This window comes from Sinohyriopsis cumingii, chromosome 4 (assembly GCF_028554795.1).
Source record: "Sinohyriopsis cumingii isolate HCF-2022 chromosome 4, ASM2855479v2, whole genome shotgun sequence".
In the NCBI taxonomy this organism is placed as follows: Eukaryota; Metazoa; Mollusca; class Bivalvia; order Unionida; family Unionidae; genus Sinohyriopsis; species Sinohyriopsis cumingii.
In genome coordinates, this window is record NC_142964.1 from 86,703,949 (window position 1) to 86,722,429 (window position 18,481).

Genomic DNA, 18,481 nt, shown 5'->3' on the forward strand with positions numbered 1-18,481 from the left:
CGAGGAACTTATGAAACGAGTGCTAACCCAAGAAGTAGAGAACATAAAGGAAAGGTGGACTAAAGAAAGAAAGGAAGAACAGAATAAGAAGAAGAAATTAGAATTCGACCAACTAAATAACAACTGGATGAAAATACAGGCCAAGTTCCGAGCCATGGGTCACCCGGACTGGATGCCGGAAACAGAAAAGAAAAAGAAGAAAGGAATGATGGACAAAATAAGAGGATGGTGGAAGAAGTTAAGAAGTTAAAAAGAAGAAGAAGAAAAAAAACCCAAAGGCCCTTTTCAGGGCCAGCCATATTTCTCGAAAAGAGATAGCCTTTCCATTGCCTACCCCTTTTTTTATTTTATTTTTTATTTTTTTAAAAAAAAAAATAGAGACCCTCCCTGTTTCAATTTTACATAGACCCTATACAGTCCCAGGGGTTTTTGGCCATGTTAAATTTACATAGACCCTATATTTTCCCAGGGTTTTTGTCCATGTTAATTCCCATAGACCCTATATTGTCCCACGATTTTTCTCCATGTTAAATTTACATAGACCCTATATTGTCCCAAGGGTATTTTTAATGATAAGTCCCATAGACCCTATAATATCCCCCTTCACTACTGCCATATCCGTCATTCTCGACGTGATGGAAAAGGTCGTGCTGTTTCAGATTGACATTATTTTATTTCAGGTTATTGTCTGTCAGTTCGGATAACCCTCACCTTCGCTAGCCAAGGTTCCAATAACCCTATCCACACCTTGGCGGATCGAACAGCTATATTATATTATATTATATTGGTGCTTTCTCCTAGCGACATCCATTGGATTTCTTGTGTTGCCTCCCTTACTATAGATTCCGATTAACCAATAGCAAGGTGCTTTGTACATCCGCGGAAAACGGTGATTGCAATTGACCTGAAAAGAATACTTTTAAGTTTAACAGCAAAAGTATGACTTTGTACCAGAGGGAAGCCATTACAGGTGTATCTGAGTGAAAAGGTATGTGTGCAAACACGGACCGACACTGAAAGATTGCTTATTTATCAGTGCATTTCAAGTTGTGCACTCCCCTTGTTTCGATCACGTAGGAACAGTGTTCAATTTGAACAACTTAATTTTGCTTGGATGCGGTGGCTTGCCGCATCAAATGAAATTCACAGACCCTTAGTACAGAAACATCTGCTCGATATGCCAAGGTGTCGATAGGGGTATCTTCACCTTGGTTAGCGAAGATGGATAGCCTTGTGATTGAGGCAGGCCCAGTTGTCATGATTAATAGCAGATGAGAGCTGTTATTGCAAAAGTTTCCAAACAAAATCGATTTTACTAGTCTCGCAGAAGGTGAATATTATTAATGATTTATTTTATTGTATTTTTTGACTATGTTTTGAATGTGAATATGCAAAAGAGGTGGTGCGGTAGTTGGCTTCGTGGTCATGACACCTATTTTCGGGGTACACCAGTTTTCGGGATATTTCATGCATGCTTGCAGGGAAAGAAAAAGTAGTATTATTTAGGAATCTGTATGCGGAGATCATACTGGTGAAGAAATGATACTAAACTATTTAAATTGAACATTTGAATAATGCATCCGGCAAGGATTTGAATAAGATGTCGACCTTGATATACATAATGACCCCCTTGAGTTTAGGGTCAGTGTTAGTCCTAGTTCTACAATGTAAGACACATCACCCGATATTTCTTTTATGAGGGTTGATGTGCACAGTTTTTAGCACTAAAACAAAAACAACATGTGCTATGTCGTACATTGTTGGACTAGGTTAGTCCTACCACAGGAGTCTGACATTTTATCAGTAAAGTACGATGAAATCTGTGACAACACGAAATCACCTTACCGGTAATTTACGGGTCCTACTAAGTACTGCTAACCATGATAAAGTCAAACAAAGCTCCGCAAAGCCATGCAAAGTCAAATAAAAAATCTGCATTTATATTGTTAATTATATTGATGAATAAATTATCCAAGCCAAAAGAATAGTTTTCAGTATATTTATGCAGAATTAAATGACCGAAAATTGGGCAACATAGTACAAATTTGAAATCGAATAATGACAAAGTCTGACAAAATCATACGTAAACTGTTTGTTACTTTATAAATTGTTCATTTAACTTATTATCAAAAGAAAATGCAATTTTTTCAATATATTCTAATCACACAAAGCCTAACAAATCCTCACAAAGCTTGATAGTCATAAAAGTCATATTAGACGAGTGTATTTATGTTGTAAATTATATGGATAAATAAATTAACCAAACTGAAGGATTAGTTTTCAACATAATTATGCCGAATTAAATAACCAATAAAATTTGGCAGATAAGTTTGAATTCGAATAATAAGAAATCATATGTAAAATGTTTATTATTTGATAAATTATTCATTTGAATGATTATCGAAAGAAAATGCAGTATTTCAATAAGTTCTATATATACGCCTGACAAAGTCATACAAAGCTTGACAAAGCCACAAAGCCTGACAAAACCCGAGTCGAGCGAAGTCATATTAGGAAAATGTATATTGTACATTATGTTGACGAATAAATTAACCAAACAGAAAGACTAGTTTTCAACATAATTATAAATAATGAAGTACTGATAAAGTCGGGGGAAAAAAACATATTTGAAATGTTTGTTATTTTATCAACTGTTCATTTAACTGATTATCAAAACATAGGTTGACAAACTCAACAGACCTTTCAGTGTTTCATAAGAAAGGCATACAAAACCTGACAAAGTCATACAAAGTGATAATAAAACTGTGTACTATTGTTGTATGGTGTTTTTGCCACATAAATTACAAAATAAAATGTTGGCTTTGCTATGCACATTTTAATGAATGATTGGTAATTGTGAGACAAATTCCAAATTTACTGCATCTCCAAAACAGCATACAGAGCCTGACATAGTCTTAACTGGAATGTTTATTATTTTAAAATCTCTGTATATGATAAACTGTTGACATAAATGGTTTCTTTTCACACAGGCACACAGTATCATAAAAATGGCATGATAAAATGTGATAATTGAGTTAAAGGTAGAACGGTCTTACTCACCTACTTGTGATTGTAACAGGCGTTGACGTGTGTTAATGGAATACAGTAGCACTTTACTACTATATACCATAAATTTTACATCAACAGTAAATAATTTCCAGTATTGCAAAGTTTAAAAACATTTCTATCCTTGTACTGAGTTAAAAAGATGATAAAAAATAATGATCATAGTGAAAGCAAAACATTTTCTAATCCTGTTATATTTTTTGAAATAAATTTTGTATCAACACTATATATATATATATATTGTAATTGCCATGTATTTGCCCATCATGATTGTGTCATTTTTTTTTCTCCCAAAACTTGGCGTAATTAAATATTTTTTATAAATTGACACAAAGATGTTTCACTGGCAAACAAAAGGAGAAAGAGTAAAATTAATAAATAAGAAAATTCAACCTCCATTTGGGAAGATATTTGTATAAACTTACTCTAACTGTAATTAAATACTGTTAGAATGTTACAGTATTGTACAAATAATGATAAGAAGAAAATGTTTGAGAAAATACATGATTTAATATTTAATATAATTCACAATGGTTATATGTGTCTTTGCTGTGTTTAGAAGGACCAATATGTCTTCTGGATGAAGCTTATTGGGCGCGAAACTAACTACAGCCAAAGAAATAACGCGATAATAATTGGAGCTGGTAACCATGAAAACTTTTGTGAAGGGGTATACCAAAACAAAATATTATATCCTTGTTATTATTTGGAGAAAAAAATAATTATCTCGAGAAAAAGAAAAGAAAATATTTCATCTAAAAAGAAGATCACGGTCTCGAAAGAGAAAAGTAAATTGGGCTGGATAATAAATATTGAAATTGCATCAAGTAACCGACAAGATATCATTCATCATAACTTTATTTGTACAATTCCCTTGGGACTTATCTAAAGTGTTTATATAATCAGTGATACAGTTGCAGTTGCTGGTCGACACAGTAAGGTAAATATTTTGGTTATGGGGCACACATATGTAATGTATTTAAGGCTTTGTTGATGTTGTTGTATCTTAAACCTGTTATATGGCTATCAAAATCAATTATTAATAATTCAGTTTTAAAATATCCAAAGTCCTCTCTCTGTTGACCAAAAATATCAAGATAGGGGCGAAACTCCATAAAAAGATGAGAATAGAGGATTTTACTTGTGAAATACCAGTGTCTCTATACCGATGAAGGATGATGGTAAATGTTAAGTCAAGCCAACCAAAGTGAGAGAGAGAGAGAGAGAGAGAGAATTTTATGGTTGTTAGTAATGTTAATTAAGGCAGAATAGTGACTTAGATCAGCAATAAGTATAATAAAATGTTTTAATTACCTATTGTTGGCTCGTCATTTTGCTTAGATTTTATTCCGCGCTAATATCCATGGGCATGCACGTTAATGCATTGATGAGCATTCATTATTAAAGAATCTTTGTAGTGCTCTACTTTTTTCATAAAAACTATCATGTATAAATTATAAGTGACTTATATTGATTTAATCAATGTGAATAAAAATAGAAACTCAAAAATGCAAACAATCAACTTATCAATATGCAGAGGTGATTGTGAATAGGCACAGAAAGATATTACATTTTGTAGTGGACACACTTGGCTGGGATGTGAATTCATTGATTCGGTCAGTACACAGTAGTACTATTCATAGTATATATGCTGTATCCAAAATATACCACTCTTTGTGCAAGCCTTGCTTCCTTTTAATGAAAAATGCATACATTTCGTGGTATATCATTGATACAGAGTACATACTATACATAGATTCTGCTGATACACCGTTATTCTGGTCAGAAATATATGTCTTTAAATCGTTTATAAATAATCAAAATAAAATATGTAATAAAACAACCTTGCCTTACCTCAGCTGGGCAGTTAAATATTTCTATCAAAGCTATTTGGCGTTTTCTTACAATCTCTAACATTTGCGTACATCGGTTTTGGTATAATAAGCATTTTATTACTATTTTCATTTACTAATTTATAAGTGGGTTTCTGTCATGTTGATATGGACAAACCCTTTTTGATAATCAACATAAGAATAATAGTAATAATAACCGTATTTGGACTGTTCATCGAGCTTTCATAGTTGTACACTGCACTGTTGGCTGTACGAATGCACACACGACACTCATAAGGGTATTATCCAGAAATAGTTTTTAAATCACATGTCAACCCATCACACTTTGCATACATCAAACACTTAGACTTAGCACAAATAAAGGAACCAACAGCACAACTAAGTCCACATACAGCATAAGGCCAGTTCATTTTTGTCTTTTTTGAGCAGAAGCACGTATCATTTTGGAATTTAAACTTAAATAAGATGTTTGTTAAATATAAACAAGAAATATAATTTAGAGAGATGTAAAATATATCCGATGAAGCTAACACGGAGTAACCTGCTTTTTTTTTTATATACCAATATTTATGTGTCCCCTAGTATAATTAGGCATCATTGGCATGTTGCATGCTTTTAATTGGTTAGTTATTCAAAGGTATACAGGTGTTATATTTTGGGGGTTTACTTTCCAAGTTAGGAATAACATTACTTTCAGTGATGACTTTGCATAATTTTGTCTGCCATTTCATGACATTGTATGCCTGTGTGAAAAATTGCCATTTCTGTCAATATTTTATGGAATATATATATATATATAACATTTTGGTTACATTTTTGATAGGAATTGTGTGCATTATATATATATATATAAACTCTGGTTGTGTTTTTGATAGGATTTGTGTGCCTTTGTTATGCTTTGTCAAACATCGACACACTTGTTGAGTTTGCAAACATATGTTTGATAACTCAATAAGACGTACTTAAAGATACGGCATTTTATTTCCATAGTAGCTTATAAAAATACAAAACATTTCAAATTTGATTTTTTGGGGGGACTTTGTTATTATCCAGATTAATTAATCTTGCAATTCGCGGTCTATTAATGGGGTACGTGTATAACCGTAGTGTTTCGGTTTGCTTGATTTTTTTATCAATCTGATATTGCAGCAAAAATACACCTTCCTAATATGAATTTTCTGGCTTTGTGTACCTTTGTTATGTTGTGTCGAAGATAGACAAAAGTAGAGATAAAAATTTATAACTTGTTATAACATGTATTAGAAAATTGCAGTTTCTGTCCATAATCAGTCAAAAGAACAATTTATAAAATAATAACAAACATTTAAATATGATTCTGTCAAGACTATGAATACTTAATCATTGTTTGAATTTGAACTGTATCACCTAGTTTTTGGTTATTATTTTGGCATAATTATGATGAAAACTAGTATTTCGGGTTGGTTAATTTATTCCTCAATATAATTAACAGTATAAATATACTTTTTCAATTTGACTTTGCATGGGTTTGTCAGGATCTGTCGGGCTTTGTGTGGCCATGTCAGGCTTTGTGTGGTGCTTACAGGCTTTGTGTGGCATTGTCAGGCTTATCAATATTTAGTAGGACCAGTAATTAACCAATAAGGTGATTTTGTGTTGTCAGAGATTTCATCGTGCTTTATTGATAAAGACTCCTGTGGTCCCACAAGTAGCAACATGGATAAATTTTACAGAATGTTAGGATAAATAAAAATGGAATGTTTTCTACATATTGCGATTATGCTGAATCTAAAAATAAACTTATCTTCATGCTATCTTTTCAGATAAATTCACAGGAAAAATTCAAACACATGTACCGTCCAACATTTTTAATATTGGTATTGGTCACTTTTTGCAAAATCTTGACCTCATGTTATTTCAAGATGACATTCAGCCATAAGAATAATAGACTTTTCCTATGTTCCAGGTACTTCTGATGCTTTCTGTTCCTTTTTATCAAGTGCCCCCCCCCCCAATCTTTGTTTGAAATAATATATTCTGGAGTCATCCATGTTAAAATTATATGTTGCTCTAAAAATTTAATGTTTATGCATAATTTGTGTGCGTAGAATTCAAAATTGAACTCATCTTTATGATATAGTTTCAAATAAATTCACAGCATGCATTCAAACACATGCACTATCCACCATTTTAATATTATTCTTTGTTCACTTTTTTTCAAAATCTTGACCTCGTAGTTATTTCAAGCTGAAATTTGCCTTTTTCTTAAATAGGATAATATAGAAATGTTTTGTGAACATTCAGCTTTAATAATAAATATACTTTTTCATTGTTTCAGGTACTTCTGAAGCCATATCTACCTTGTTTAAGTGCGCTCCCCCAATCATTTTTTTTCATAAAATACCATAATGATGAGTCGGACATAAGTTGAAATTATGTCTTACTCTTAAAATAGTGCATAATCAGTATAGTATTCTTGTACTTGTGTATGTTGATCTGAAATCACAAAAATTGCCACTTTAAAATTAAATTATGATAAGATAGTTTTGGTCAGTTTTCATATCTTTAAAATTAATGACAAAATATAAACAGATGGAAAATAATTTACATTGAATACTTCCAGTTTTACAAAGGATGTCAGTCATATGGACAAAATTCTTGAAAAATTAATTATTCACTTTTTCATATTGTGAAGGTTTTCCACTAATTTATTATCACAGTAGATCTGCATTTCTATGGTGTGAATTGTGTATGTAATGCAACATTACATTTGGATGTAAATTTTGTAAATACCTAATAATTCTAATTAATTTTTAGCAATAATATTCAGTTCATGAAGTAGTATTAAATTGTGAAATCAGAGAGTGCGAGAGAAGGAACTGGCATTGTTCTTATGAAATATTTATGATTCTTTTAATAAATATATTGATATAGAACAGTCAATAGTTTGTTCTTTATAATGTTAATATTTAGAATAGATTGATATTCACAGTAAATGCTATGAATTGGTTTTCTTTTCTTCAAAATAATTTAAATTTTACCTCTTTTTGCCTATCCTGATCATGAAATTATTTAATCAAATAGACCTACCATTGCCTCTAGATATCACCCGTTATTGGTAAATACAACTAACTTAGTTACTAAGTCCTAGTCTAACCTCGAAATTACATTACACACCAAAAATTGTACTGTACATTTTTAATACATTTAATTTAATAAATGAAAATACACATTGTTATGTATATTTAGTTTAATTGTTTCTCTGTTAGTTTTAAATTTTCTTATTCCATTACATGTTATTGTAATGTAGCATTGTGTGCTGGACTTGACCTTGTCCAAAATTGAGTTCATTTCTGCTTGACCTGATTGTCTTTTTTTATTTTTTAAAATTTATTTTATTTATGCAAACAACTAATAATAGCTTAATTATTCTCTCTGTGCATGAGCTTATTATCAGGATTATTATTCGGATAAGTTGTATTATGTTGCGACCAGTTATGGCAAATTATATCGTTGTACAGGAAATTTTTAAACACCAAATATGTAGAGAAAGCAAAGTGAACTTCTCCTTGTCTCAGTTTGAAGTGACTTAAACAGGACATTTATAAGACTGTTAATATCCTGCACTGTTATGTCTCTATTGTAAACACTACCTTTTGTCCATTGGTAGTTTTCATACAATATCTACTCTGCTCTTGGTTGTTTTAATTTTCAAAGATCAACTCAGAACAGTTTCAACATAGTATTTTCATGCATTTTTAATGATACTTTTGTGTCAGGTTAATGATTATTAATGTCTGTATTTTACATTTAAATCTGAGATTCCTGCCAAAAAGTCACGTATGAAGAACTTGAGTTGAAAATCTCTTTTAAGCTATGGATTTATAAATTTTCAAAAAGACAATGCTCAAGGCAAGCTGACTGGAAATTTGATCTTGTCCTTGGGAAAATTAAGCTTGCCCCAAAATTTGTCAGGTTGAAACTGGTTTTGAAATAGCTGCATTTTTAAGTGTAGAGAGGGAGATGGATGGAAATTGTTTTTAAACAACAAATAACAGAGCTGCATTAATTTATTTTTATTTTTCTGTTTAAATAAGATAGCAGACTCATTTTATCAACTACATGAAGAATAATGAAAACTAGAGTGTATATTAAGTTAAGATTGTTATGATTAATTTATACTCCCAACGGAAAGATTGAACACTAATTTTATCAATGTGCTTAACAGTTATCATCATGTGTGTGTTTTTTAAAGTTTTAATGAAGCTTTAACAGTTTGAGTCATATCGCTCTGATGCCTGTAGTAAGACAGTTTATAGCAATGTCTAGCACTGGAGCATCATGCTGCAGACGTGGCATCACGTCCCGCCCAGCCACATTATCCTGACACCTGGTTGTCCAGTCCCAACATTAACCTCTTAATGCTGATGCCAAACAAGGCACCTGTTAGTACAATTTTTATAAGTCTTTGGTATGATTTGGTCAGGGTTTGAACTCACAACCTCCCACATCTGAGGTGGATGCTTTTACAACTTAGGTCACTGGAGCAGTCTTATTATCTAGTCATATGGAAATCACCAACATGTATAAAAATATTTGAAAGGCCAACTTTTGAGATTGAGACCACGTTTCTTTTATCCACTTAATTGTTTTCCAAGCAGTATATATGTATCAGTCTTCTATTAATTACCACATAAACAACAGATCGTAAACACACCACTTGTGGGTGTTACATTTTCTGTTTATTGATTATACTTTGAATGAAATCCTGGTGGTTAATCGATAGTGATGAATGCCATTATTTCCAAACATGCATGTCATTGAAATCTAACATATTATATTATTAACGATTAATGTCAAACTCGCCTAAAGATAGTTACATGCATCAAAAGAATCTTTCGACTTGGCAGCTAATAAACTGAGGCTAGGTTAGGGGCCAGAACATTAGCTAATCCCAGATGCATTTAAATATTACAATTAAAATGTAACAATTGACCATCCTCATGAGTCTGATTTATTGTCAATCTGCAGTTGTGTTTTGGCATGGTGATGTCAGCCAAGTGAGCTATCTCAGGCCTGCATTTGTTTTCTTAAGATGTTTGATCAACAGTGTTTTAAGACATTTTTAAAGAAATCGTACTACTGAGTCAGGTTTCTTTACTGCTGCAGTTGTGTTAGGTAGGTCGAAGTGAGGCAGGTGATTGATCTTGTTTGTTAAGGTACTAAGAATCTAGGGTCAGAGGATAGAAAAACATTTTATCTCATGGGCATTATATATGGTCAATGTTTGGGAAATATCTCCCTGACAGGTAGGACAAATATCCATGAAGATGTTCCACAATGTTTGGGAAATATCTCCTTGACAGGTAGGACAAATATCCATGAAGATGTTTCAGTAGTATTACCACAATGTTTGGGAAATATCTCCTTGACAGGTAGGACAAATATCCATGAAGATATTCCACAATGTTTGGGAAATATCTCCTTGACAGGTAGGACAAATATCTATGAAGATGTTCCAGTAGTATTACCACAATGTTTGGGAAATATCTCCCTGACAGGTAGGACAAATATCCATGAAGATGTTCCACAATGTTTGGGAAATATCTCCTTGACAGGTAGGACAAATATCCATGAAGATGTTCCAGTAGTATTATCACAATGTTTGGGAAATATCTCCTTGACAGGTAGGACAAATATCTATGAAGATGTTCCAGTAGTATTACCACAGTGTTTGGGAAATATCTCCCTGACAGGTTGGACAAATATCCATGAAGATGTTCCACAATGTTTGGGAAATATCTCCCTGACAGGTAGGACAAATATCCATGAAGATGTTCCAGTAGTATTACCACAATGTTTGGGAAATATCTCCTTGACAGGTAGGACAAATATCCATGAAGATGTTCCAGTAGTATTACCAATAGGCTGAAAGATATTCTTCAGAGTCCACAACTATATTTTCATCTTCTTTGGTTGTTTAATTCAAAGTTGGTTATGGATTCTCAATACACTAGAGTTTTTCAAAATAAGTATTGAACTAGAAATACAGATACAATTCAATGTATAACTGATACAGTATGTAATTTGAGAAGATAAAAAGTCAAGACTAGAAAATTTAAATTCTAAAGAAAACATTATCTCCTAAAAATATACATGTATGTTATTATTAGATATATATTTATCAAGCCTAAATCCTACTGCAGTTTGATTCCCATGCCTAATGAGACTTCTTGGAGATTCCAAATTGTTTTTATTTCTTGTAGGCAGGGATCTCCCATCTTCAGAAATTAATGGGCCCTTGTGATGGACCAATGCTCACTTACCTATACAAAACAAATGCAAAGTTAAGAAAAACAACTGACCATTTAAAATGTATGGGGCCTCTAAGAAACTGAAGAGCCAAAAAATCTTTATATTGCTTGTTGTTCAAAACAAATGTTTCATTTGAATTTGTCATATGAGGCCATTTAAAAATAAATTCACATTAACTGTATCTGTTGTACTTGCAGAATTGATGCTTTCTGGGTGTCTTTTGTAATCGGCATGTCACAAGTTTCAAAGACATGGTAATATCAGTCTTTGTCAGACATACTAGAGAACTTGAGATACTGTACTATCAGCATTTGATATTGCTTTAGTCAGCAATACACCTCTTTATTGATAGCAACTGTTTGCAATTTTTAACTAGCCTTTTTGGGTGGGTTAATTCCTGTAAATGGAAAAACATTGTGATGGAAGTCAGTATTTCCTTGCTATTAATTAATTTATTAGTTGCTAACAATTTAACATGGAAATGTTTGTCATTTCAGAGGGGACAAAAGTGAATGATGACCATAGCTGCAGTGATGTTGAATACACTCTCCCATCTCCATCATCTTAGGAGGCTATGGCCACATATGTCTTGCAATTTCCCTTCACATGTGAATATTCCCTCTGAGAGGTGTGGAATAGCAAAGTTCATTACATTAGCTAGAAGTATTTACAGCTGCATTGCAGGTCAGACTGTTCACCCTTGGGTCACCTCTGGATGTGGTCGAAGTCATATGTACAGTTATGGAAAAGCCTCACAACCATATCGTTGTCTGCACCTTAATCATTCCAAATCCTTTCAGCCAGATATAGATGATATAAATAAGCGTACAGACTTTATCTATGGTACAAAAATGTTTTATCCAGAGGAAAAGGGATATTATCATAATGTATTGGTGCAGAATCCTGCCTATGCAAAACTCATGTTTCCAATACAGACAAAAAATTCTATTCTGGTAGACATCTTCCAGGTAACAGGAAAAAACACTCGAGTTGATTTGCACAATGACCTTTCTTCAGTTTTAAACAAAGGAAATTTTTCATGGCAGATTATGACTGAATTTTTAGATAAGCTTTCAAAGTTGCCCATTGAAGACAGAAGACGTTTCCGTTTCACAGAATGTTTTCAGAGATTTTATAGTCTGTTAGCTGAGACACTTCCCAGTATGGAAAATGGACATTTTTTTGATGCACTTAAGGTCATGCTCTGGTATGATAGTGAAGAAATGCCTTTGTTGTTTTCAGCCATTATAAAGGATGAGTATTTAAAAAGATTTCAGGATTGGAACATTGCTCAGTGCCTTTTGGCTGCACACTTCTTAACATTACCATTGGGTAAACACAGCAAAAGAGTTAGTAGAGAGTGGCAGTCAGCTTTATTTTCCAAAATTGAAAAAAATTTGAGTTCCTTAGAACCACAGGAGCTTGTACTGACTTCATTTTATGCTACTTTTGCAGGTACACTGCCATTTGGAATGGCTTCGAATATATGTGATAATTTGAATCTTCATTGGGACAAATTTTGCTTTGATGAAGTTGGTGTTATCTGTTTAGGTTTCTTTAGGACTAAAGTACCATATTTGTCTCAATCTCTTTTGTGCAAAATTGCAGACACCTTGAAAAAAGGAATCATAGGAGCAAATAGTTTTCCAGTTTCATCCATATTTAAGTGTCTGCGTTTGTGCTTTGACAGAGGCTTCTATTCTAAAAATGTATATGTTTTTAATGCACTCACTGACCCAGGTTTCATCAGTGCACTGACTTCTCGAATTCCTCATCTGGATATCATATGCATCCATCATGTCTTCTACTTTTATCAACACGGGGGATGGATGCCACAGATTTTACTGGATATTATTCTCGACAAGGTTTGCTCAGACAATCTCTCTGATTTTCGGTTGAAAGAGCTTTCTACTTTGCTGTTCTTGATATGTAGTATAAACTCAGATGATTTTAGAGTGAAGAAATTTTGTAATATGTCTGCTGAGGAAATAATGAACAGAAGAAAAGATGAAACCATGCAATTTCCACGGGCTTTTTTGCAGTGTTTATTGGGTCTAGCACAGACTGGTTATTACCCACCAGAAATGCTTCATTACTTCTTCAGCAACAGAATACAGGAGAGGATCAAAGGTAAAAAAACAATATTACAATACAGTTACAGTACATTTGATGCTTTACTTGTAAAACCTGTTGGTCTCGCAATACATTCTTTTTGTTGGCAAAGGGAACCATCCTCATACAGTAATGATTGTTTTTTATTTTCTTGGATACAGCATTTTCTGTTAGAATGTTTGATTTTAATATCCCTGGCCAAGTTCTTAATTACCTTGTATTCCAAAGGATCTGTTATAGCATTTCTTTGTGACAATGTTTCATTGGTTATAGCATTTGATTTGTGTGGTTCACTGAGAAAATTAGCTCATAATGTTTTTATCACATGATGTGCCCAAGCCAGATAAACAGTGGTGGTCATTTAAGGATAAAAGATGTAACAACAAATGCACAGGGTAACAAAAGCACGATAATCACACCGCATTCATAAGCAGTAGATAGCAAAGCCATGATAATCACACCTCATTCATAGCTGGTACCTTCGAGTCATTGGGTACTGGTTCAGTACAATTAATTATGCAAAGAGATGTTTTTATTCTTTACTTCTATTTTGACAAAATAATTAAAAATACTCTTTAGTTCAGCTACCATTCTGTAACCAGTATGTAGACTAAACAAGTACAGCTTGAAGTAAATTTATTGTGCTCCTTTTAATTCTGATTGTTCTGGAAAAATAATTCTTGTGTGTGTGGTTAGGATTTTTTTAACGTAGCTTTAAAAAAATTTCAGTCATATTGCTATGATGTCTGCAGTGTGGCAGTTTATAGTGATGTCTAGCATTGGGGCATTATGCCGCAGACATGTAGCATGATGTCCCACCCAGTCACATTATCCTGGCTCCAGGCCAACCAGTCCTAACACTAGCCTCTTAATGCTGAGTGCCAAGCGAGGCAGCTGTTTGTACCATTTTTGTAAGTTTTTGGTATGACTCAGCCAGGGAGCGAATGCACGACCTCCTACTTCCGAGACAGATGCTCTAACCACTAGGCCACCGGAGCGGTAAATAATTTGTGTTTAGATGAAAGATAAATATGAGAAACAGAACATGCTCTAATCCAATGATAAATCATGAGCCTTGACGATAAAATTGAAATGTATTGTCTGCAGTCAGTATTCTTGTGCATGGCATAATGTTTCCACAGATTGTATTGTTTTGTAGTGGGATTTAGTGGGCAGACAGATGTCATTACCAGTGATACCAATGCTGCTGATGTTGACATTGATATGGTGGAGGAGATCTACTAGGGTCTGGTAATGAAGAAGTTGTTTATGATGGAAATTATGTACACATCTTTATTGTAGACTACATAAGCTGTATTCTTTCCGACCTTTTTGGTATGAAATAGTTTTCATTTTACACAATCTGTTTTACAGTTAATATTGTAATTGTGAACTTCTTGTTTTATCATTATTTCTTTTTGGTGCATATATGATGTTTTGTACGCATTAATTGCTAAATCATCCACTTGACTATATTTCAGATGAACAAATAATGTAGAGTTTTCTATTTTGTCTTTGTATCTGGTATTTGTATGGTAATTTTGAGATGTCTAGTATGCAGACTTGTTCGAGCTTGCGTCCTATCAGCTCATATTTTGCTTCTCCTGCTAGTGCTATCAAATTGGATACATTTTTCTTTTAATTAAATCTCAGACCCATTGATTTTATGAAATCTTTCCATAAGAAATTTACATTTTACTTTAAGCAAAACACAAAGGTTCAACATCAATGACTTTTCTGTACCATGATCAGTGAACCTAACTACAGTACAATTATCTTTGTTGAGAAGTCATTTACATCTACCAGTTACACGTGAAAATGTTTAAAAGTAGCTTCTCAGTCAGTAAAAATATCCAACAATTTTTATCAGTAATGACATCTGGATTGCATGGAGCGAACTCATTAACAAAAATTATAGATCAGCTGATTTGTTGGACGAAACATACGGTAACACCTGTTTCAGACTTTATTCTATCAAGTACAGCATGTAAAATTAAAGGGGGCCACAGATGTTGTATTTGGGACTACATACACTGATCTGTTGCAGCCATGTGTGCTCTGCCCATCTGTCACAGATCTGCAGGGATATGTATGGATCATAGCATTCTACAAGTTTTATCTGTGCTGGTCCCAACCATCTGTCGGCATGGATTTGCTTTATTTTATGGATAAATCGATGGTTGAACCTATGTTTTTTTTGCATGGATCACTCTCAGTATGTGGGTCGACTGGATGGATGGACAAAATGTAATACATTGTTTATGGGGTACCAGTTCTGGTGGATTTAGTGGTTCCTCTGAATTATAAATTTAAATATTCCATAAATCATGAAGTCGGGAGAATCCCTTTCCACATCTGTTTAACTAGTAGCAGCACAGTTTGCAAAAATGCAAAAAAATTACATCCACAAAAGTAACATACCTGCCATAACACATGTCAGAGGAAAAACATGATTTTTTTTACTCCAAAATCCCCAACATGTTCATGTTTTTAAAAGCATTATTTCAGCAGTAAAATTAAAATAGAGCTATCGAGAAAGACATTTTTTGCTTCCACTTATTATGTCCTTTGCATGTAGTCTGTATAAAAAGTAAACAGTCCTGTTTGGAGCCTTTGTAAAATTTTACCAATGGCAGTTCATAAAGCTGATTATCGATAAGGCAATTAAAAGGCAAGAATCCCAGAGAAAAACAACAACCATTTCAAATATTGCTCACTTGTATGAGAAGAGTTAGGGTTGTGTCATGTTAGATCCTTTGAAGACTGATATTGGAGAGCCCAAATGCTATTTTGTTTAGGTAAAGTAAAATACTTTTAAGTGGAACAAGCCAGTTATTTTGAAGCTAGGTAAATAAAAGAGCTGCTTGGTGAAGAACACACATCATAGTGAGGATGTTTAAGCCATCTTTATTAAATAATAATGACAAGTTCAAGATCAGCATCAATGTTTCCTTGAACTCTGATTTCACATGGTGTATAAAATACAAAGGAAAATTATTTTGGTGTTAGAATCATGTATGGTTGGGATTAATTTTTGAAGGCAAAATGTCCAAACAGTGTGATTCAGTGAAGGATGTTTTGTAGAGTGAGCAAAGCTCAGGAAAACTAAATTTCAGAACCTTTGGATGGATTTTGACTTTGTGAAGAACAGGAGCAGGGGAGACAATTTTATTTTTGCATGTACTGCAAACATCATATCGATATTAAGTCAGTTCAAAGCGTATTACTACTAAATTTTGTTTGTAAGCGTATTTAATGAGACAAAGAAAACATCTTTTCTTTTTTATCAAATTTGAATTTTCAGGAAATTTCTATAGGCTTTTATGAAAAGATAACTTTGATAACGTCATGGGTCGTCTGTGCTGATCTCCCTTGGGACTTGACCACTTTGGTGGCCAAAGTCATTTAAGTGTCTGCCTTGGATGCAGGAGGTGGTTGGTTTGAACCCCGGCCAAGTCACACTAAAAAAAGTCATACATGGTACTAGCAGCTGCCTTGCTTGGCACTCGGCATTAAGAGGTTAGTGTTGGGACTGGTCTGCCTGGCGTCAGGATAATGTAATTGGGTGCTGATGATCCGATGCTAAACATCACTATAAACTGTCACACTGCAGACGTTTTAGTGGTACGACTGGAAAATTGTTAAAGCTATGTTAAACTTCCAAATCATACACACACACACTCAATTGGGACCTACAAACATAATTTTGAGTCACCAAAAAAGTTCCTCAACATAGTGTGGGAATGTGGCTTGTGTGAAGTAATTATTAGTGATACTTCTACTAAAATCTTATCCTCAATGTGCTATGACTGTAAATTGCAAAACGTAATAATTAAAAAACATGGATATAATAATGTGGCAGGTGTGAAGTAATTATTAGTTGTTGCTGTTGTTGTAGGCTTTAATGTTATTTTTCAGCACATGATAGGCTATACATGGTGGCCAGTATAACTGGTGGAGGAAGAACCTTGGAAAACCCTGGGAAGAACCACCAAGCCACAAGAAGTTACTGGCAGGCTTTCTCATGTACCCACATTAGTCAAGTGTGAGATTCGAACCCACGCCGACAGAGGTGAGATGGCAGTGATCCGGAATGGTGAGTGCTTTAGACCACTCGGGGCCCCATAATTATTAGTAATAGCTTGGATATAATACTAGCTGTGCCATCATTATTACCTTGATTTTACTTTCAGGACATTGTGGAATTCTGTGTCGTAAGAAATATCAAGGGCAACAGTAAAATACTCAAACACTTGTATCCATATTTCCTTTCAGATGCCCTTAAAGAAATTGATTTTCGGTTTGACCTGTTCAATCTGGACCAAAGTGTGAGGATCGAGTGTCCGTCATACAGGGGAAACCTCCTTCCTCCTGACTTGATGGAACGATGTCTTATGGTTAGCTAAAGTTAGGACTGCAAACTTCAACCAGAATGTCACAAAGGGTGGAATTCAGTGCCAAATCATATTTTAATTCTGTTAGTTACAAACCAGGAGAGTTTATGGGATGGCCTGCTATCCACTGGTCATCATCCATCCAATTCCATCCATTAGCACAGTTTTTATCACTACTTCTCCATGGCTACATGGAGGATTGCCCTGAAGCTTTATTTTAAATTTATTATCACTGTAGCTCCTGAAGGGATATCCATATCGACATGGTGGATTCATTGAAAGACACCTTATGATATCCAGTTGGTCCAAAATGAAAATGGTGCTGATCTGACATCCAGTATGGTTGCCACAGCAGCCATCTTTAAAATCCTGGTATTGCTACTCCTCCTGAGGTGGCGCTATACAGTTTCGCATTTTGCATAGGGTTAGGATTTTAAAGAAAAAGAATGTCCCCGGCTTTCCTCACTGGTTATACTGGCTATTTAAAAAAGACCTTGTATATCTTAGGTATAATGCAAAGAACCTTGAATTCCCTTTATTTTGGTGTATGATTGATGGGTGTACTATGGGTTATAGAGTATACAGCTTGGCCTTACTTCAAATGTGCAACTTTCAAAAAAGTGCTAGCTCTACTTGGTCATTTTCACTTCCTGAACTTCAGAGGTCAATTGTATAAAAAAGAGCCGATAACTTTTTTTACATTTTATATATTTGGTAATTCATTCATTGCACTTTCAGAAGCTGGTATTGTCTAGTCTGGCA

At 33.9% G+C, this 18,481-nt stretch overlaps 1 protein-coding gene across 2 annotated transcripts in view; it reads left to right on the forward strand.

The window, feature by feature from the left end:
* Positions 1 to 707: 707 nt before the first annotated feature.
* Positions 708 to 18,481, forward strand: part of LOC149801600 (non-canonical pre-mRNAs endonuclease FASTKD5, mitochondrial-like) — a 35,669-nt gene continuing 17,895 nt past the window's right edge. Inside the window, exons 1-3 of one of the 2 annotated variants that reach the window (XM_089955856.1) lie at positions 708 to 988; positions 11,711 to 13,343; positions 17,601 to 17,722. In XM_089955856.1, coding sequence (XP_089811982.1) covers positions 11,726 to 13,343; positions 17,601 to 17,722 — 1,740 coding nt within the window. In that variant the 5' untranslated portion in view covers positions 708 to 988; positions 11,711 to 11,725. Of the gene's footprint in view, positions 989 to 1,015; positions 1,331 to 11,710; positions 13,344 to 17,600; positions 17,723 to 18,481 lie in introns of those variants that run through there. The other variant, XM_089955857.1, reaches the window with a different exon arrangement.